This window comes from Sarcophilus harrisii, chromosome 2 (genome assembly GCF_902635505.1).
Source record: "Sarcophilus harrisii chromosome 2, mSarHar1.11, whole genome shotgun sequence".
Lineage (NCBI taxonomy): Eukaryota > Metazoa > Chordata > Mammalia > Dasyuromorphia > Dasyuridae > Sarcophilus > Sarcophilus harrisii.
In genome coordinates this window covers 249,746,916-249,768,425 of record NC_045427.1, presented here as the reverse complement: position 1 = coordinate 249,768,425, position 21,510 = coordinate 249,746,916, and the positions used below count along the sequence as shown (strand labels likewise).

Here is a 21,510-nt window from a genome sequence, read left to right as displayed (position 1 = left end):
GTGGTGACATGGGATACCTATTCAGCTAAGGGTGGTAGGAGTAAGCATAATAATACCCTCAATACATTAAGACATTATCATTGAAGGGGAGAGTAATTATAGACACTGGTTAGGAATATGAGAAAGGCACTGACAGAAGGTTAGGAAGAGTTCAGTGGAATGATTTCCCAAGAGATAATCTTGGTCTGCTGTCTGATTCTCTTACTTTTGAAATATTGCAGGTGTACTTGGTGGATAAGATGGCGTCTGTTCTGAAGGGCACAGGCCCTGTCTTGTTGATTCTGCTTCCTTTGTGGGTGTTTCCTGGATCCTCTGAAGATCTAGCCTGGCAGGAATTCATGAAGCAACACCATCTCAGTCTGGGCCTGGATTTCAGCCAGCTGAGCTGTGATGGTCTTATGGGTACCATGGAATTTCTAAAGGGCAAAGCCTCCCATATCTTCATCTATGCTATTTGGAGCCAGATAGAAGATATATGCTACAGGGATGGGTTAGATCGTTATGAAAATGTGAGGGTATGGAGCAAGAAACCCTTTAAAATCCTTACCTGTGAACTGTTGAAGTCTGGTCAGGGCTACAGGGACATCAGAAGCTATAGCTATATAGAGCTCCATTGTGGCTTGAATGGATTCCCTGTGAGCCTGGAGGACACCAAAGTGAAGAAAAAAATTTCCAATTAGGGGACTATCTCTAATTATACCACAAGCAGAAGATTTTTGGCTAATAAGGGTTATTGGCCACCTGAGCCTATGTCTTCCTGCCCAGCCCTGAAGGATTGAATACTGAATAAATTTGCTGAAGTTAGTAGTTTATTTCCCAACAATGGAAAGAATCTGAATCACTATACCATCCCATCCTAGAACCTATTCCTGTCCCATCCCCCCATTTCTCCCTTCCCCACAGTTGCTGAAGTCTGTGAGGATTGAAAAGCTAAGCAATAAGAACAAGGATAGCAGATATGAGAAAGGAAGATATTCATTTCTTGGGTCTTTGGCCTGATAAAGGTGGTATAGGGTAGAGAGCTTCATAAAGGAAAAGGATGCAGCAAATTCTAATCAAATCTTTCTCCCTGTGAGATACAAAGGATGGAGAGGTCTTAGGATGGTTGGAGGAGAAGGCAAAATGATTAGGAAAAGAAGATAATTTTTCTCCAAATTGACTTTCCCAGTGTCTTCTTTCACTGAATAAAATGTTCTTCAAGGCTTGAGGATGTGCATGTGTTTATATGAATTTGGGTTGTATGCTTACAATCAAAGCTATGTAGGATAGTGTAAAGAGCTATTTTATAGTCTGGATTTGAATCCCAGATCATGTACTAGCAATTCACTTAGTCTCTCTTAACTTCGGTTTCTTTCTCTGTAAAATGAGGAGTTGGACTAAATATCTTCTGATTTCTCCACCAACTCCACCTCTAGAATTTTTCAAGCTGTGTCAAGTCAGTACTCTATTTGGGACTTTATTTCCTGGATGGGACCAGATTATTTCTAAGGACCCTTTCAGCTTTTTAATCTATCATCCTATAATCTCATGAGAATAGGAGATGGGACATGTATATAGAAAAAAATATAATTATAATATTCCTTTATAAGAGGCATATAAACTGCTATCATTTAAGAGATATAACTAGCTGTAGGAATAAGAGGAATTTTCATGGAGGAGAAGACATTTGAAACATGTTTTGAAGGATGTGTTAGATGCCTATGAATGGAAATGAGGAGAGGTGATGGTTGGAGAGGGTAGAGCAGAACCAAGGAGGTTGATGTCATTCCATCTTTAGTAAATAGTATGAGCAAAGTTACAGAAGCAGGACATTGTAGGATATATTTGGAAATATCAAAAGTAACACACTTTTTATTGCAACCTATATAAGGGAGAAGTGAAGCAGTATGAGACAAAGCAAGAAAGGTCAATAAAAGCCAGAAGGAAGGCTAAGGACTTTTGTTTTCAAGAGACAATGAAAGTCCATCAACAAGTATTGATGGAATTAACTAGCAACACTGACTTGTTCTATGCTGTTGCAAATCTTTTTTTTTTTTTTTTTTTTTTTTTTTGATGTCTTTGTTTATGAAAGGATAAAAGATTTGGACTAAGTTTTCCTGTCAAACTTTCAAGACTATTTAAACTGGACAGAAGTACTATACAAGTGCCATTCCGAGTCTTGAATGTACATGCTGGGATTCTACTTGTGGTGCACAGCACCAATTTGGTACCTCAGCTCAACCATCAATAAAATATAACAAAAATTTGAGATTTAGTAACTTCCTTTATAGTCATAGTCATAGAAAAGGTTTTAAAATTCATTTGGACCAATTTTTTCATTTATACATGTACACAATAAAACCCAGCATAGTAAAAGTAAAATAGCTTGCTAAAGACTCAAGGCAAGGAGACTAGGTGATTGTTTTCAAGGACTGTCCAAAGTCTCCAAAGCCCGAAATATCTTTCCACCCACCTGTTATTTTCATAGGTCCTCAAGGGGATATTTGCCTTTTCAATGCACTAGTTCATTGTGAATTTCCATTAAAAGGCTAACCTAATTCTGATGTCTTATTGAGGCATCGAGCTGACCCGAGCAGTGTAGAACGCTACTATCACAAGGCAAACTCTGAGTTATTTTACTAAATTGGAAACAATCAAGAATATACCTGATGAAGAACAAGTTGTTGATAAAAAAGGATCAGCTTAGATAGCTTTGAAGGGGCTAATTATAAGTCAGATGGCTACCAAGTGATAAATTCTGACTATGGTGAGATGGCAAGATTGATGGACGTGGAGTCAGAAATATCTGGGTGTAAATCTTGCCTGAAATACTCACCAGATGGGAGGATCTCCATTTCAGTTTCCTAATCTGTAAAATGAAGGAATTGGATTTGATAGTCTTTAAGTTAATTTCCAAATCTAAATCTGTGATCCCATGATAAAGAACTAAATCACAATTAGGGCAAATATTCTGTGAAGGGGTTGCATTATTTGAATTAGCACTGTTTTTGTAGTAGAACCAATTACAATTTTTTTTATAATTGAAATTTGAATAGCATAAATTCAAATACATACAACTACTTTACAACATTCATTATAGCAAATAATTGAGACCTCGCTGTACTGTCTACTAAGCTGGAAGAATTGGGATCTGCATCAGTATATGGAATGTTCACACCAGTCAAATCATGAACCTTTTTGAAATATTGAAGTTAAAGAAATAATGGTCATTAGATGGTTGACACATTAATAATAGCATTCTAGATGCATGTTAGAACAAATCACTATCTCATATGGACATTGTAATCAGGATGTTTAAAAATCTTAGCCCCATGTACAGCCAAGTTTTGATGGACAGAGAAAGAAGAAGAAAGAAAGAAAGAAATGTTGGATTCATGAGATCCTTGATTCAACATTCTTCTTAGGATTGTTGGATAGAAAGTACTATGAAAATCTTTAAGCATTATAGAAATGAAAGCCATTATTGTTAAAATAGGGAGCATCATAAATGTCCTGTGTGCTGATGGTAGGGAACTCAAAGGGAAGATGACAAAGAGAAATTTTAACTATTTCATTATTTTGCTTAAGAAAATGTTGTTTGTTTCTATTTGTTCACACTAAATAACAGAATTATCAGATTTTTGCAAAAGGCAAGATGATATCATATTTGAAGGGTATAAGAACAAAACACAGAAATGTAGACTTACAGAATACCAAAACTGACAGGTATATTAGGGATCAATCAGCAATTTGAACCTCTACCTAGGATAAAAATCCCCTCTATACTACCTAGGATAAGTTTTCATATAATCTTTATTTGATGATCTCTAGTGATGGGTACTTACTACCTGATAAGGAAGTGGATTGTACTTTTGAATGTAGAATTTAGTTCTGGTTGGGACCTTAGAGAGTTCAATTGCATTAATTTAGAGATGTAGAAATTGAGGCCAAGAAAAATAAAAGTCAGTCACATAGGAAGAAAGTAGTTAAGATTTGAACTTACATTCTCTGATTCCAAAAGTTTTGCTCATATTTTTCCCCAGCTCAGCAATATTCTATTGTGTTATGATTTGCCCATGTAATGTTTGTTTTTGCTCTCTGGAATTTATGTGGAATTTCTTTCTGTAGTATAGTAAAATACATTTTTAGCATGTTCTGCTATATTTGAAAAAAAATTCTTCTTTTCCCATTTAGTTTTCTTTATCTTTCTATAAAATAAAGTTTTGTCAATACTCTGTTCAATACTATATCTTTTTTATCATTCATATTTTTGCTTCTTTAAATATTCATTAATGGGATATTAAAATCTCCCATCCTTAGTACTTTTCTAGCTAAGTCTTTCCATTTCTATTCACTTTTCTTTTGCAAGTTTAGTTTCTTTGCCATAAAGCATATCTTAAATTTGAATAAACATTTTAATTGCTGAACACCACATAATTTTTTTTTTACCTCTCTTAGTGCCTTCTAATTTTAATTTATTTTTTGGGGGGGAATCTTCACCACAATTCCAGATTTTTTAGTGTCATCAACTGGAACTTAGCAGGGCTATCCTCTCACCTTCACTCTACCTGTTTTACTTATATATCAGATATGTTTTCTTTAACAGTAGCTTTTTGGTTTATAATATCCCCCTCCACCCTGGAAGTAGAACCTAATTTTAATATAAACTTAAAAGTAAAAAAAAAATAGACTGGAAAAACGAACAAATGATAAAAAAGGATTTGACCATAGAAAGTTTCTATGGTGACAGAAAAGATCAAAATACAAACTCAGAAGATAACAAAATCAAGACAGTTACATCCAAAACCTCAAACAAAAAAAAATGTAAATTTGTCTCAGACCCAAAGAAAGAATTCTTGGAAGAGCTCAAAAAAGATTTAAAAAATCAAAGAAGAGAATTAGAGGAAAAATTGGGGGAAAGAAGAGTGATACAAGAAAGACAATAGTCAACAGCTTGGTAAAGGAAAGATTTTGGAGCCAAAACTTACATTTCTGTTTACTTGCATCACAGATAGAGAGATTATACACCATTCAATCAATCAATCAATTAATTCATATTTATTAAGTGCTAGGCATTGGACAAAGTAGTAACATCCAAGGTTAAAGACAAATTCTCCATCATTTCCTTTCCATAGGTCTATGTAGGAAGTTACACATGAAGTTTAAAGTTTTTTTTCACTAGCATAGATAAATTTCCTGAGATGTTTTCTCACTTTTTGCTTTGTCACTGTTTATATAAAGGTATCCTTTGTGACTGCAGAATAGAGTAAAACAAATTATTCTATGTAAGATTGAATCTACTATCTTTACCAGAATAATTCAGTTTACGATAATTACACATACCTTAAATATTAAATACCAGAAACCTGTTTGTAGAAAGAACATAGTTGATACTCATGTCTAAACAATATTCTTGCTATTTGAAATAGAATTTTTCTGTAATCAGCCTAGAATTGAAATATAACATCCTGAAGTCAGGAATACCATCAAAGTATAATCAACTTGAGTTTAAGGATTTTGAGGTGCTACCTTTTTTGAAACTTTAACCATGATATAATGGTAAGAGCATGGAATTTGGAATTTGAATATTTGAAATTGAATCCAGGTCCCAAGTTTCTCTATTAGTGTGTTCATGGGAAAGTTGCTTAATCACTTTTGTCTCAGTTTCTTCATATGCAAAAAGGGATGGTGATTTTTGTCCAATGATGGATATTTTTAGAAGAATTAAACCACATTGCCATGCAGATATTTATCACTATATAAATGAAATCATAAGACAAAGAAGTTGCAGCTAAATGGAAGAAAGATAAGTATTTAATTGTTAAGGACTAGGGGAATATAATATTCAATTAAGGAGATCATATCGAAACTTTTTATAGATGCAGTCAGAAGGATGATGTGGTATGTCAGTGACTCAGGGCATATTACCACCACTTCTAAAGAAAAGTTTTCACATGTAATGGTGGCTTAGTATCAGTATCTTGTATTCTTGTATATATACACAAAAATATACATATGCACATATACACACATAGTAAGCAAGACAGAATAAACTGTCAACAATGATCTAAGTCACATGACATATTTGAAAATGTCTAGAAGACTGAATAATCTGCTCTTGTTATGAATAATTTTCTTAGCTGGTCATTCCTCTTTAAAGATATATCTTTTTTCCCCCCAAGAAACTCACTCCCATTCTCCTCTTATGGTTATGTTTTACTTTTATACCAGATCTTCCAAATGTCAACTGTGATGACAAAAATGGAAAGGAAAATTTTTATGGTTATTATTAGCTCACTATTTCAAATTGAGGGTATCTTGGTGTGTGTGTGTGTGTGTGTGTTTAAAATTCTTTGCCAACTTTGTAATTATATAAGGCCCCTATTTCACCTTGATGTCTCTGAACCCTAAGCCTAATTCAAATAGGTAAGATGCCCCTTGTCTTCAGAAAGGATAGCCTTCCCCATTACTCTCTTCCTTTCATCTAAATATTTAAGGACTTCATCTAAAGTACAACAACAGCTGTTGTTATGTAGGCTCATGTTTTTTATTATATTTTTAAGTATTAGAAATTAAAGCAATTATTTAAAGGAAAATTTGATGTCAAATGTGAATTTATTAAATATAAGCAAAGAGTCTCAATTTCCTCAAGATGGAGAAATGGGAAGGTATAAGAAAAAGTATGGAAATAGATTTAATAACATTTCCCCTGTTTACCTTAGGTCAGCAAAGCATGGCAATTTTAAATACCATTTCTGAGGGTCATTTCCTCTGTCCTGATGAGATATTTCCTGTACCACCTGAGATCATTTTCTTGTGTTCCTTTCCTTTATTTGCATCCTAGTTTCTCTTGTTTGCTTGACTTCTGGTTTTTTTTTTTTTTTTTCATTTCTTCTTTTCTTTTTCTTAACAGTTTAAACAGGATTCTATTCATCACTATTCCAATTTACACATTTCTCCCTTGACAGCAAAATAAGAAAGCAAGACTATTTCCAATCTGCTGGGAATCAGCAGGAACAGAGAACCAAACTTTTTTTTGCTTCAAAATGTAACATTAAAGCATTTATCAGGTTGTTACTTTTTTTTTTTTTTTTTTTAGCTTTAACTGTTTTTCAATGTTGCAGCAGAAACTTTTCAATAATTGTTTTCAATTTTTGCATCTTTGAGAGAATCAGAAATGTCTGGATTCAACTTTTCTACAATATACCACCATAGCTATAAAGAAATATTAGGGCTTGAAAAGGGCTGAAACTCTGAATAAGTGCATTAGAATCAGACAATCAAGCACTTAAGGCTAATTACCTATTGGACAATAACTCTATTAGCATATGTTTGGAAAAATGGCCCTTCTCACAATTCCCTGCTGGCTTGATCTTTTGGTGTATACAGATAATCGTAGAAGGGATTAGGGGATGGAGTGAGACAAGCCAGACTGACTTTGCAGGAGGACCAGGAGAAGGGAGGTTGGTGGAGAGCTTGTGGCAGTTTCGTCCATCTCCTTTACTTCTTCCCCTAAAGACCAAGGACTTTTGCTTGTCCTGACTCTGGCTGACCCTGAGGCCTTCATGGAGCTAGCCCTGACTTTACAAGGGTTAGCCTGGTCATAAGAAGTCAGTAGACTAGATTCTTCTATATACAAATCTCTTTACCAAAGTTTAGGTGGATGGAACTTGAGAAGTTTGTCCATGTTGTGTTCCTCCTAGGCTTTGTGCTCTCCTTAAGTATTTATGTGGTAAATTGGGGTTTGATTCTGTTTTGTTGTTGTTATTTTTATTTTTAGGAAATCAGGTTAAATGACATGCCCAGCATTATACAGCTTGTAAGTGTCTGAGATCAGATTTGAAATCAGGTCCTTCTGACTCCAGGGTCAGTTGTTCTATCTATAGTACCACTTAGCAATCCTGGACTTGATTCTAAAATACGTATATTTCTGAACATATTTAACCTATGTCAGATTATTTGCTATCTTGGGGAGGAGGGAAGAAAGGAGAAAGATTTGGAATACAAAATATTACAAAAACTATTGAAAACTATATGCATTTGGAAAATAAAATACTATTGAAAACAAATAAATGTAATATATAATAAATTAAAATAAAATAAAAACATACAAAAATATATATATTTGTTGGCTTGAGGAAGCCTATTGAGGTAAAAGTACTAACTATATTTCATGTAATTAAGGGAGAGACAATGTCTTTGGTCAGGATAGACCAGCAGCTTCATATGCACAAAAGAAAAACTCTGAAGAAATTAAGTTGAGATATTTGATTGCATTCAGAAAACTAAATTTAAAAGAAAAAGGTGGTAGTGGGGCACTGAGAAAGTGTGTTAGTTTAATTTTTTTAGTTTCTTCATATGTAGAATGAGAATAATAATGCAACTATTTATTCTTTCAGAAATCTATAGGAAGATTAAGGTTTTCTTTCTTTCTTTCTTTCTTTCTTTTTTTTTTTTTGCTAAAAGAATAATTACTGATCCTTTCACAGGGGATATGTGCCTTTGTCACTATAATTAGAAAAAATGAATTAATAATAAACATTTCTTGGCAGTCAGATATAGCTTTGAGTGAACCATAAGAGTGAATCTACTCTATATGAGTCATATATACTAATACACCTGGTTAAAAGTTAAACATAGTTATGAGATAAGAAGAGGAAGTAAGATAAAAGTATGTATTTAGCTGAAATAAAAGAACCACCTATTTGGGAGCTTAAAAATAACTTCACAAGTGGTTATACAAATATACAATTCAATGAATATTTCTTTTTTTTTTAATAATTATAACTTTTTATTGACAGAACCCATGCCAGGGTAATTTTTTTACATTATTCCTTGTACTCACTTCTGTTCCGATTTTTCCCCTCCCTCCCTCCACCCCCTCCCCCAGATGGCAAACAGTCCTATACATGTTAAATATGTCACAGTATATCCTAGATATAATATATGTGTGCAGAACCGAACAGTTCTCTTGTTGCACAGGGAGAATTGGATTCAGAAGGTAAAAATAACCTGGGAAGAAAAACAAAAATGCAAACAGTTTACATTCATTTCCCAGTGTTCTTTCTTTGAGTGTAGCTGGTTCTGTCCATCATTGATCAATTAAAACTGAGTTAGATCTTCTCTTTGTCAAAGAAATTTACTTCCATCAGAATACATCCTCATACAGTATTGTTGTTGAAGTATATAATGATCTCTTGGTTCTGCTCATTTCACTTAGCATCAGTTCATGTAAGTCTCTCCAAGCCTCTCTGTATTCATCCTGCTGGTCATTTCTTACAGAACAATAATATTCCATGACATTCATATACCACAATTTATTCAGCCATTCTCCAACTGATGGACATCCATTCAGTTTCCAGTTTCTAGCCACTACAAACAGGGCTGCCACAAACATTTTGGCACATACAGGTCCCTTTCCCTTCTTTATGATCTCTTTGGGATATGAGCTCAGTAGTAACACTGCTGGATCAAAGGGTATGCACAGTTTGATAACTTTTTGAGCATAGTTCCAAACTACTCTCCAAAATGGTTGGATTCGTTCACAACTCCACCAACAATGCATCAATGTCCCAGTTTTCCCGCATCCCCTCCAACAATCATCATTATTTTTTCCTGTCATCTTAGCCAATTTGACAGGTGTGTAGTGGTATCTCAGAGTTGTCTTAATTTGCATTTCTCTGATTAATAGTGATTTGGAACACTCTTTCAATGAATATTTCTATGGAAAATCTTTGTGCCTTAAATGAGTAGGAGGCAGCATGGTGGAGTGTATGGTACATGGAGAGGACACTGAAATCATTACCAATAGACAGTTTCTAGTCCTGGATCCAGTAGTAGACTATGGAGGAGTTACTTCATTTTTCTGGAACATAGTTCCCCATTTCTATGTGGCATAGAAGGTAGAGGCACCCATTAGCCAGGGCCCATAGATCTAGTGACTGACTTGTTATCACTACTTGTTATTTACCGAGCCTTTGCATTAACTCAAGTTCAGTTTGGATAAACTTGACTTAGAATGTAAAGTAGATTTCTCATTTTCCTATTCATTATCATATTGCCTCAATCCCAGCTCCTGGAAGAAAGTTGCAAATTATAGTAATAGTTGTGGCTTGATAGTATACGGTGTTCCTTAAATGGAGGGGGATTTAAAAGATATTGAATGTATTTGTATAAATAGGATATAAGACAATTTTTTTCTCATGAAAAAAGGAATGCTAAGCTTACAATAATCATAGATGCAATAATACAATGATTAGGACAGAATTCCATAATAACATCACTAGCAGTATAGTAAATTGGGAAACTAATATTAAAAGTTTGTTTAGACATAAAAATATTTGCAAAGTTTGCTAGCCATTTTATATTTATACTTTCTTTGATTATATAAAATTAAAAGTTTTTATGAAAACAAAATCCATACAATTAGAATTAGAAAAGAAACAGCTAATTGGAAGAAGTCTTTGCAACAATAAAATGAGAGGCATGTAGTAATTACTATAAAAATGCTTATTTAACTCCCTCCTTGCCTTCCTCTTCAGTATTGATTTGGTGTGATGAAACAATTAAGTTTATTCTCTATCCTTATCTTTCTCAACCATTTTTAAGTTTTTAAGACAGCCGATTGCCACCTTCTTGATAGTAATTTTCTTTTTTAATTTTCATAACACTTCTCTCTTATACTTGTCTGACTTTTTCTTTTCAATTCCATTTGGTTGATCTCCATTCAGGTCATATTTGCTTACTGTAGGTGGCTCCCTGGGTTCTGTCTTGGGCCGTTTTCTTTTCTTCTTATGTAATATCTTGGTGGGTTATCTCCTTTTGGAGGATTTATATGGTTTCTATCATTTTCCACCATGGCATTTAGCTATTCTAACTGTTCATCCCCTTCATCAGGAGCAAAACACTCACCTATACCCATTGAGGAAGGTAAATGACTAAATGGGGGACTCAGCAACAGATCCAATTCTTGGGTAGGAAAGTGATGAATTTAAAGTGCAGCTTCAGTTGTTCAAATGAAGTGTTTAATATGGCCAAAAAGAAGCCAACCAAGCATTCCCATTTTCCAAACTAAAATGAATTTTGAAATTCTCTGGGCCTTGTGGTTGGCATAGCAAAAAGCAGAGAAGTTGTGTGAATCCCATGAATTCAATTGTTATTTCAGTGCAAGTGATTTTCAGGTCAATATATCTAGCTCTAACCTCTCTCTTAACTTCTAGTCTCACATTTATAACTGCCTATTAAACACCTCAAACTGGATGTCTCACAAATATCTTAACAGCATATTTAAAACAGAACTCTTATAATCCCCCCAACACTCCCTTTTTATGAACTTTCCTAATATTGTCAAGGATATCACTATCCTCCCCATTTCCCAGATTTACAACAAAGTATCCCTCTCAACTTCCTCTATCTTTCAGTCTCTTTCTTCCTTTCTCTTTCTCATTTCCCTTTTCTCTCCCCATCTCTCTTCCATATCCAATTTATGGCTAATTTTTGTCAATTATATCCTTATAGCATCTCTTATCTATATTACCTCTTTTCTAACACAACTGCCACCTTCTTAGAGGCTTTCATTACCTTACAACTATATGGTGAAAATAGTTTTCTGGTTGAATTCCTTTTCTCAAGATTCTTCCCATTCCAGCCCACCTTCCATTCAGCTACAAGAATGATTTTCCTAAGTAAAGATCTGAATTTCTCATTCCTCTCCACCTCACACTTATCAAGTGGCTCCCTATCACCTCTAGGACTGAATAATGATAATAATAAAAGATCCAGTTTGGCTTTTAAAACCCTTTAAAACCTAGAAAGTTTTAAGTGTTTTATATTTATTTTTTCCTTCCTCTGTTAAATCTGTATATGATCCCTGCCCTTAGTTTTGCTTATCCATTTTATTTTAGATTACATAGGCTTCCTTCATTCCTCCCTCCTCCCTCTCTCCTTTCTTCCCTTTTTCCTTCTCTCCCTCCCTTCCTCCTCTTCCTCTTCATCCTCCTCCTCGTTCTCCTCCTCTTTCTCCTCCTCCTCCTCTTCCTTCTTCTTCTTCTTCCTCCTCTCTCTCTCTCTGTCTGTCTTTCTCTCTCTCTCTGTTTTTCTCTGTGTCTGTCTTTCTCTCTCTCTGTCTTTCTCTCTCTCTCTTTCTTTCTCTCTCTCTCTCTCTCTCTCTCTCTCTCTCTCTCTCTCTCTCTCTCTCTCTCTCTCTCTCTCTCTCTCTCTCTCTCTCTCTCTTCCACATTTCTCATTTTCTTCTTCATTTGGGAATCTCCTTTTTTCTTCTAAGGAATGTTTCTTATCCTTTGACTTTGTGAGCTAGCCTTTTAGCACTCTTTTGCTTGACTTATTTGCCTTAATATCAGATTTTGTTTATGATTTTCCTCACTCCCTGGCCCTGCCCCAGCAGTAGTTAAGGACTTATTGCCAAAGTCTCCCTGTTGACTTTCTGCTAAAGTATTACCAAATCGTGTGACTGCATTTTCTGTTCCCCTTGTAACCACAACTTCTCTAATTTTTTTTCCTGTTGTAACCACCAAACTCAGAGAATTTCACAGTTTACTTTAGTTTGAGCAACGGAGAACATTTGATTGGTTTCTTTTTTGATCATATTAAAAACTCCATTCAACCAACTAAAGCTGAATTTTAAATTGAAACCTTTTCTACTCAAGGATTGGATCTGTTGCTGGGTCTTCTGCTGTTATTTACCTTCCTTGACAGGGTTAAGTGAGTATGTTGCTCCTGGGGGAAGGGGTTGAATAGTTAGACTAGCTAAATGCCATGGGGGGAATGATAGGAATCGTATTTACCCTACAAAAATAGGCTTGGCATGGTTTTTCAGGATGTGAATCTGAGGCAGGAAAGAGGTGGGTTGTGGTAGTGAGTTTTGAATCATTCCTACATTATTACTTCAGTTTAGAAAAGTAACATTATCATGGAGTTGTTTCCCATTGTCTTCTCTCTATGTGTTAATATTTTATTGTCTCTAGTTTTGATGTATTTGTTGATTATTTGAGCTGTTAGATTCTGGAAGATATTCAGGGATTTTGCTTCCACCACCTTGATCACCTTTTCTTTTGCAGCAACTTTCTTTTGTCTTGATTTCATTTTTCACACAATAGATAGCAATGAATAAGTTGCTGGACAGGTTGCTAGACAGGATCTGTTACCTACATGCTAGATTTGGGGTTGCTGGTCCTCTTTATAGAGAAACCTAACTCCCAGGGCTTCAATTCTATCCCATTTTCATATTTCTGAGAAATAATTTCGTTTTTGGCTCTTGTGTAAAGTAGTCTTTCTATCGGAAGGGAAAAGGTAGGAAGAAAATACTTCCTACTTAGACAATTATCTCATATTTACAGTACTAACATTTTAATTGAATTTTATACATTATCTGAACTCTGTAATTCTTAATAACCATTCTCTTTCTCACCATTCTGTCACTTTGATTGTAGAGGGAGAAGTGGATTTCACAGGAATGATGAGGATTTTGTCTTTTTTCCTTCCTTCTTGACTTGCCAGTGCTAAAGAACTAATTATCTCATTGCCAACTTTCTGGTAGTCAGCTTCTTTGTAATTACCTAGCTGTTCCAAGGAAAGTAAATATGGTCTATTTCCAGGACTGTGCTGTTATTATTGTTCCAGAGCTAGCTGTGAGAATTATAGGGCACACTTATTACCAAAACACTAAAACACAGGTGGTTCTAGGTTACTTTGCTCCTGTTACTTTGCTGTTGCTTAATACCATTTTCCTTCAAATTCCATGATGATGCATCATTATGATAAGTAGAGGTTCTATATTGCTTGCTAAATTGGGGAGATGGAAAGAGGAAAGGAGGAAGAAAAATTTGGAACACTAAGTTTTACAAAAATAAATATTGCAACTATGTTAGCAAATCCTTGGAAAAATAAAATATTATTTTAAAAAAGAATATACTAGCAAATCATAATTTCCAGTAGGGTCTATCATTTTGGAGAGGTTTGGGATATGGTTTCTGTCAGATGTGCTCAGGCACCATCTTTTAATACTCTGTTGAGCAAAATTTGGCATATTTATTTAGTATCATTTAGATTTCAAGAAGTTGCCAAGAAGTCTAGTGGGCATTGCCAACAAAGATCTCTGGGTGAAAAGAGCATTCCCCCAATGGATTTAAGTGGGACTGCAGCCTTGCTAATGATAATTATTAGTAGAAGGATTCAAGTAAAAAAAAAAAAAAATCATCCAGTCCTTTTTAAAAAACATGTCTTTTATTTTTTTTAAATAATATTTTATTTAATTACATGTAATTACAAATTTTAAAATTTGTTGGTGATCTTTTTTTTAAGTTTTCAGTTCCAAATTCTATTTTTCTCTTCTGACTCTCCACTTCCTGATCTGGTAAGCAAGCTGATACAGATATTATATGTACAATCATGTAAAATATTTCCTTTTCAAATACAAATCTTTTAAATTATATTATATATTATCACATAATATATATATATATATATATATTATAAATTAAATTATATCACCAATTCCTTGATATTTAAAACTTTTTGCTAACATAAATATTCATAGACATTTTCCTTCAAGGAACTCTTAACTGTATCTCATGAGTTTTTGTGTTTAATGGCTACTATTGTATTTATTTTTTTTTTATATGTTCTTTGTATGAGTCAACAATCAAGATGTCATCTGTTGATTTCTTTTTTGAGGATGCTGTAATTAGACCTGTTCTCTTCTTTCCTTATGGATTCCTCACAAAATTCCTTCTTTTAGAAATATTATATAGTTGCTCAGCCAGGCTCTCATGGACAGCTCTGTTTAGAAGCATGGCTCTTGGCTGTCTTGGCTAGCTTTCTGAGTCCACAACTGACTCTCATTTCTGCTACTAGAGATTCTTCTTATGGAAGGATCTGCTACTTCCTCCTTCCATTATTGCCTTTCCATGAATATCTTTCTGGAGATTCTGTGTCTGTAATCACTCAATTATCCCTTGAACTATTTTTATTTCTATTTTTGCTTATTCTGAACTTATTATATTATACATTGAGAGACAAAGACAGAGAGACAGAGAGAAAACATTACCACATATACATCAGGACATTTCATTCTATATGAAGCTATACATCTGCATTCCACACCATTTTTAAAAAATATATAGAAAATTCATACTTTCAAAATTTTACACATTTTACAAATTTATTATTTTCAAAATTGTCCTATTTGTGTGCAATTTCTTTGTGCAGTGTCATTTTTTTCCTTTTTTGTGCATTTAAATCCTACTTCCCCCTTCCCTCTTCTTTTAATTAGGGGTATCTGAACTTTTCTTTCTCCCTCTTTCCCCTCTCTCTTCTCTTTCTCTCAGGCTCTCTGTCTCTCTCTGTGTGTCCTTTTGTATCTATCTCTGTCTTTCTCTCCTGTCCCTCTTCAAAAATCTATTTTGCTTCCAACTATTGCTTCCCTTAATCTACCCTTCCTTTTATTATCCCTATACTCCTTTTTCTTTATTCTCCTCCCTCTCCTATTTCCCTATTGGATAAGAATGAAGTTCAAGAATTGACACACACATACCCATTTCCCCTACTGTTGTAAAAGCTCTTCCTTGTGTGCCTCTTCTACATGAGAGAAATTTTTACCCCTGTTCCCTTTCCCCTTCTCCTGGTGTACCCCTCTTTCTTATCCATTGATGCTTTTTTTTTTGGAGATCATTCTAATATAATCAACTTATACCTATGTTCTCTGTCCATGTAAACTCCTGTTAACTCCCTTAATAATTATAAAATTCTTAGGAGTTACATATATCATCTTCCCATATAGGAGTGTAAATTAACTTTAGTGAATGTTTATCTTTTTGTTACTTTCTTATTTTCTGTTTGAATATCAAATTTTCTATTCAGCTTTGGTAATTTCATCAGAAATGCTTGAAAGTCTTTTATTTCATTAAATATCTTTTTCCCTTTGAAGGATTATACTCATTTTTTCTGGGTGGGTTTTTCTTGGCTATAATCCTAGTTTCTTTATCTTCCAGAATATCATAGTACTGTAATGCCGGAGAAACTGAGGCAAGATAGAGATTAGAGAGTATTTAATAATTTATTTAAAAGGGAGAGATTTACTGGACCAAATGGATCCATAGTTTGGTCCCAGGGCTGAATGAGACTATCGTCTCCAAGAATCCAGCAAACAATGTGAGTTCTCAATCACACACACACACACACACACACACACACACATATATATATATATATATACACATGGCTCAGACTTAGGGGGTAGACTGAGGCAGGAGTGGAGTCAGGGTGATGACAGTGGGAATGGGACTCTGACAGGGTGGGGTAAGCCACCGGAGATGGGATGACATAATGGGGAGAGACACCCCGGAGATGGAGAGAGACATCTTGATAAGACATTATCTGATGTTCTGATAGCTTGGGAGGGGGAGAGGCATTCTGATATTCTAAAACATAAGATCTTTTATCCTTATCAAATATTCTGATAAAGAGGGAAGGGTAGTTTTGCAGGACTAAGCAGAACAATTAGGAAAACTGAGTCAGGATAATTAGGGAAACTGAGTCAGGACAATAAAAGAGAACTGTGGCATAACAATACAAGGCCTCCACTTCTTTAACATGGAAAACACTATATCCTATTTGATCCTGACTGTGGCTCCACACATTTGTATTGTTTCTTTCTGGCTGCTTGCAATATTTTCTCCTTGACCCAGGAACCCTGGAATTTGGCTATAATATTCCTGGGAGTGTTCATTTGGGGATCTCTTTCAGGAGCTGATCAATGGATTATTTCAATTTCTACTTTGCCCTCTGGATCTAAAATACCAGGACAGTTTTCTTTGACCATTTCTTAAAATATGATGTCCAGGCTCTTTTTTTTTATTATTCAGGTAGTCCAATAATTCTTTAATTATCTTTTCTTGAGCTGTTTTCCAGGTCAGTTATTTTTCTGTTGATATATTTCACATTCTTATTTTTTCCTTCTTTTGACTTTTAAAAAAATTGTTTCTTGATGTCTCATGGAGTCATTAGTTACACTTGCCCTATTCTACTATTCTTCAACAAATTCTTTTACATTTTTTTCCATTTGCACTTTATGTGTTCTTTAAGCTATTAATTCTCTTTTCATAATTTACTTGCATCCTCCTCCTTTGTTTTCTCATTTTTTCCTCTATTACTCACCTCTTTAGTTTTTTCGAAAAGTCTTATTGAGTTTGGGTTCAATTAGCATATTTCTTTGAGATTTTGTTTTCTTTTGTTTTCTATTTTTGTTTTCCCATTGTTGTGTTCTTCTGAGTTTATGTTTTGAGTTATGTTTATGTTCTTCTGAGTTTTATGTTTCTGAGTTATGTTTACCCCTGCTTCTGTAGTAGTTTTTTATATTCAAATTTTTCTTTTGTTATTTGATTATTTTCTTAACATATTTCTTGACTTTGAACTTTATGTTAAAATTGGGTTCTACTCACCTAGGATGGGGAACCTTGAAGCATTTTTGTTCTACTGCTTTCAAAACTAGTCCTGTGGGTCTGCAAGGTTTTGGTACTTCCAGGATGTGATTTTGAGGGAAGCATGATCACTACTCTCCTGTTTCATACTCTAGTCTTTACCAAAGAAGGGCCCTTGGTGCCTTGTTACTGCAAGCACTAGCAGTTCTCTTTGTTTTGAAACTGGGAGGATTCTTACTAACTTGTGATTGACTACCAGAGTTCCTTTCCCCTCTGCAACTGCTACCCAGAAGTGTATGTTCAACTCTAGTGAATAGAGTTGCCAATCAGCACCAGCTACACCCAATACCAGCAAATAGTTCTCTGTAATTTCTTGATAATAATTTTCTAAACCTCTTACCATCTCTGAGCTGAGAGCTCCCCAAACTGCTGATGCTTCTGTGGTCAGCACAGAATGTGTGGCCTCTAGATAGACCCCTACTCCAATATAGACTTCTACTGCTAATCTCTTAATTTTCCTACACCAGAAAAATGTCTCATCCTGATCTTTTGTTATTTCTGCTGTTCCAAAATTTGAGTTGAGAGAGACAATATGAAAACAAGCATGTACATTCCAGCATGAATGGAAGGCAATCTCAGAGTGAGAGTACTAGCAGTGGCATATTGGGGATGAGAAGGAGATGCCTGGGAAAGGCCTCTTGTAGAAGATAGGGTTTGAAACAAACCTTGAAGAAGGTCAGGGAAAGCAGCAAGGGAGGTGAAGATGAAAAACAGTGATATGCTTATTAAATTTGAAATATTAGATTACCAATCCTAGAAGAGACCATGAATTATATTGATTAAAATAATTATCATCCAAGGAGATCTTGGCACATTGGAAAATAAGTGCAAGGAATATGAAGAAGAATATGGAGGGAATATGGAGAGAAATATGAAGCCAACTGTTGGATTCAAAAAATCAAGCACAAAAGTTCATAGAAAATGATAGTTCATGGGTAAAAATACAGGTGGTATTTTATTTTTATGACAGTAGAAAACAAACTTTTGTGTCCATTTCTATGTTTGGAGATATCAGATAATTAATTTTAGAGTTGGAAAAAGCTTCTGAGTCAACTATTCCAATTTATACCAACAAAGAAGGTCCTAATTTAATATATATATATATAAAACAAGTGTCATCCAGTCTTTGCTTGATAATCTTCAATTAGAAGTAGACAATTATTTTATGAGGCAGTCCATATGACTTTTAAATAACTCTAATTGCTGCTGTTATTGAGGCTAAATTTGTTTATTTTCAACTTCTATTCATTTTTATTTGTTTTGCCCTTTGTATCCAAAGTTTAATATCTCTTCCACATTAAAAATCTTGAAATACTGAACACAGTTGTCCTGTCCCTTGACCTAGGAGATGGCCAGATGACCCTTTCTGAGGTCCCTTTTTTTTATATATTTTTGATCCTAGGAGACTTCTCTCCTCTAAGCTATATACCTCTAGTTCCTTTATTCAATGTGACATGAACTTATTACTCTACACAATCATGGCTGCCCCACTTTGGATCTTCTTGTTATTGTACTTCTTAAGCTAAGGAATCCAGAATTGAACATAATATTCCAGATATGATCTACCTAGAATTGTTTATTCTGTCTCCATGTTAGGAGAACCTGAGGTGGTTGATGGAATCCAACTAATGTCAATCAAAACCTTTGACATCAGTATACAGAAAGGGCCTCACTTTTATTTTTTTATTTTTTTAATTAATAGCTTTTTATTTACAAATTATATGCATGGGTAATTTTACAGCATTGACAATTGCCAAACCTTTTGTTGCAATTTTTCCCCTCCTCCCTACCCCTTCCCCTAGATGGCAGGATAACCAATACATGTTAAATATGTTAAAGTATAAATTAAATACAAAATAAGTATACATGTCCAAACTGTTATTTTGCTGTACACAAAGGATCAGACTCTGAAATATTGTACAATTAGCCTGTGAAGGAAATAAAAAATGCAGATGGACAAAAATATAGGGATTGGGAATTCTATGTAATGGTTCTTAGTCATCTCCCAGAGTTCTTTCACTGGGTGTAGCTGGTTCAATTCATTACTGCTCCTTTGGAACTGATTTGGTTCATCTCATTGCTGAAGACGGCTAGGTCCATCAGAACTGATCATCATATAGTATTGGTGTTGAAGTATATAATGATCTCCTGGTCCTGCTCATTTCACTCAGCATCAGTTCATGTAAGTCTCTCCAGGCCTTTCTGAAATCATCCTGTTGGTCATTTCTTGCCAAACAATAATATTCCATAATATTCATATACCACAATTTATTCAGCCATTCTCCAATTGATGGGCATCTACTCAGTTTCCAATTTCTGAAGGGCCTCACTTTTAAACAGCTCTGGAATTTAAATTATTGGGATCTATGATCTCATTTTAAGTGATGCCCTATTTCTACCTTGAAATAATTTCCCTATAATCTTGTCGTCTTTCTCCTATTAATTCTTTCCACATTGCCTCATATGATACTTTGCATATAGAGTAGTCAAACTGATGATCAAGTAACTGGATGGGGACACAGGGATCATAGAAGACAATGATATAATACTTTGAGAGTCACATAGCAAATAGGCTGGGAGGGCAGGTGGGTATTTTGTTACCTCTTTCTCATTTTCTTTCTTCTCTTTACTAACCCTATATAGGAGAGATAATCACACTGATGGGGACTCTTCAAGTGTTGCGGCTGGGATTTTGGATGACTATGTTTCTGGTCACTGCAGCACTTCCCTCTGGTTTCACTCCTGCTCAGTGGTTCAATAAACAACATGTGCAGTATCCCAAGACCAAAGCCTCCAGTGACAATATATATTGCAACAATGAAATGAGACAAATCAACAAGCACACCCATCAGTGTAAGTCCTTCAACACATTTCTGAATTACATGCTTGAGAATATCATCAAGATTTGTTTTACAACCAGTATCACCTGCAAGAATCCAACATACAAAAACTGTCATAAAAGTACATCAACCATTCCTGTCACCAACTGTGAATTGACCAGTGGTCATTATCCCGACTGTCGTTACCGTGGCACTTCTGAAATGGCATACTTTATTATTGCCTGCAATCCTCCCTTGCCAGCAGATCATAGTAGAAGTGAGTTGCTTCCAGTGCATTTGGACAGCACCACTTCAAACTCAGGCCCCATATTGATTCTATCTTCTTGATTTCTACCCTCCCACTATTTTGCCCTTTTGCCTCAAGATGCTCTATGGAAATCTGTTCTCGTCTTTGTTCCTCTCCAAATCTCTGGAATCCTGTCTTTCTCATTAACTTATAAGAATTTCTTCTGAAAAAGGTTTTTTTTTTCTTTAATGAAACTCAACTTATCTTTCTGGATGGCTTTATCTAGGAATGGGACTCCCTTATTACTCTTTAACCTGATACTCTTTGGTGAAATTGACCTTCCTTATTGCCTACCCTAGCAATGATGTAGAATGAAATAGTCTTTCCCCCCCCCCCCCACTATTTCTTTATCTTATCTGTCTTACTTAATATCTTAGATCCAGGTAGAAAGAAAGGGAGGAGATAGATAAGTATCCTTTTATTCTAGCTTCTTATCATTTCTTCATTATACTGCTTACACTCCTTTCCTCATCCTCCAACAATGTCTTTTTCCACCTCTGGGTATTCTGACTCTGGGTACTATTCCCTTATATTTCCTGTATTATAGTTTTGACTTTTTAAAATATAGGCTCCTTGGGGGCAAGGATCATTTTTTTGCTTATACTTTTATGCTCAGTGAATGGCACCTAGTAATTGCTCAATAATTGCTTTTATAAACCTGGAAAAATTTGCATGAACTGATGTATAGTGAAGTGAGCAGAACCAGGACAACAATGTACACAGTAACAGTAATACTGTATGATGAACTACTATGAATGACTTAGCTATTCTCAGCAAGACAATGATTCAAACAACTGCAAAGGACTCATGATGAAAAATGTCATCCATCTCCATAGAAAAAACTGATGGCATCTGAATATGGCTTAAAGAAAACTATTTTTCTCTTTCTCTCTCTATTTTTTCTTCTCTC

At 34.9% G+C, this 21,510-nt stretch overlaps 2 protein-coding genes across 2 annotated transcripts; both read left to right on the top strand.

Annotated features, from left to right (window-relative positions):
* The first annotated feature begins 221 nt into the window (after positions 1-221).
* On the top strand, positions 222-1,385 carry LOC100932160 (epididymal secretory protein E3-beta). Its single transcript, XM_031951999.1, has one exon. It carries the CDS (start codon positions 240-242, stop codon positions 678-680), a length of 441 nt encoding a protein of 146 aa, XP_031807859.1. The 5' UTR covers positions 222-239; the 3' UTR covers positions 681-1,385.
* An 18,749-nt stretch (positions 1,386-20,134) lies between these two features.
* Positions 20,135-20,641, top strand: LOC100931898 (ribonuclease 8). Its single transcript, XM_031949280.1, has one exon. It carries the CDS (start codon positions 20,135-20,137, stop codon positions 20,639-20,641), a length of 507 nt encoding a protein of 168 aa, XP_031805140.1.
* Positions 20,642-21,510: the final 869 nt, after the last annotated feature.

Excerpts from the sequence above, each read along its gene's own strand:
- LOC100931898 (XM_031949280.1), top strand. The coding sequence starts at position 20,135 with ATGGGGACTCTTCAAGTGTTGCGGCTGGGATTTTGGATGACTATGTTT.
- LOC100932160 (XM_031951999.1), top strand. The coding sequence starts at position 240 with ATGGCGTCTGTTCTGAAGGGCACAGGCCCTGTCTTGTTGATTCTGCTT.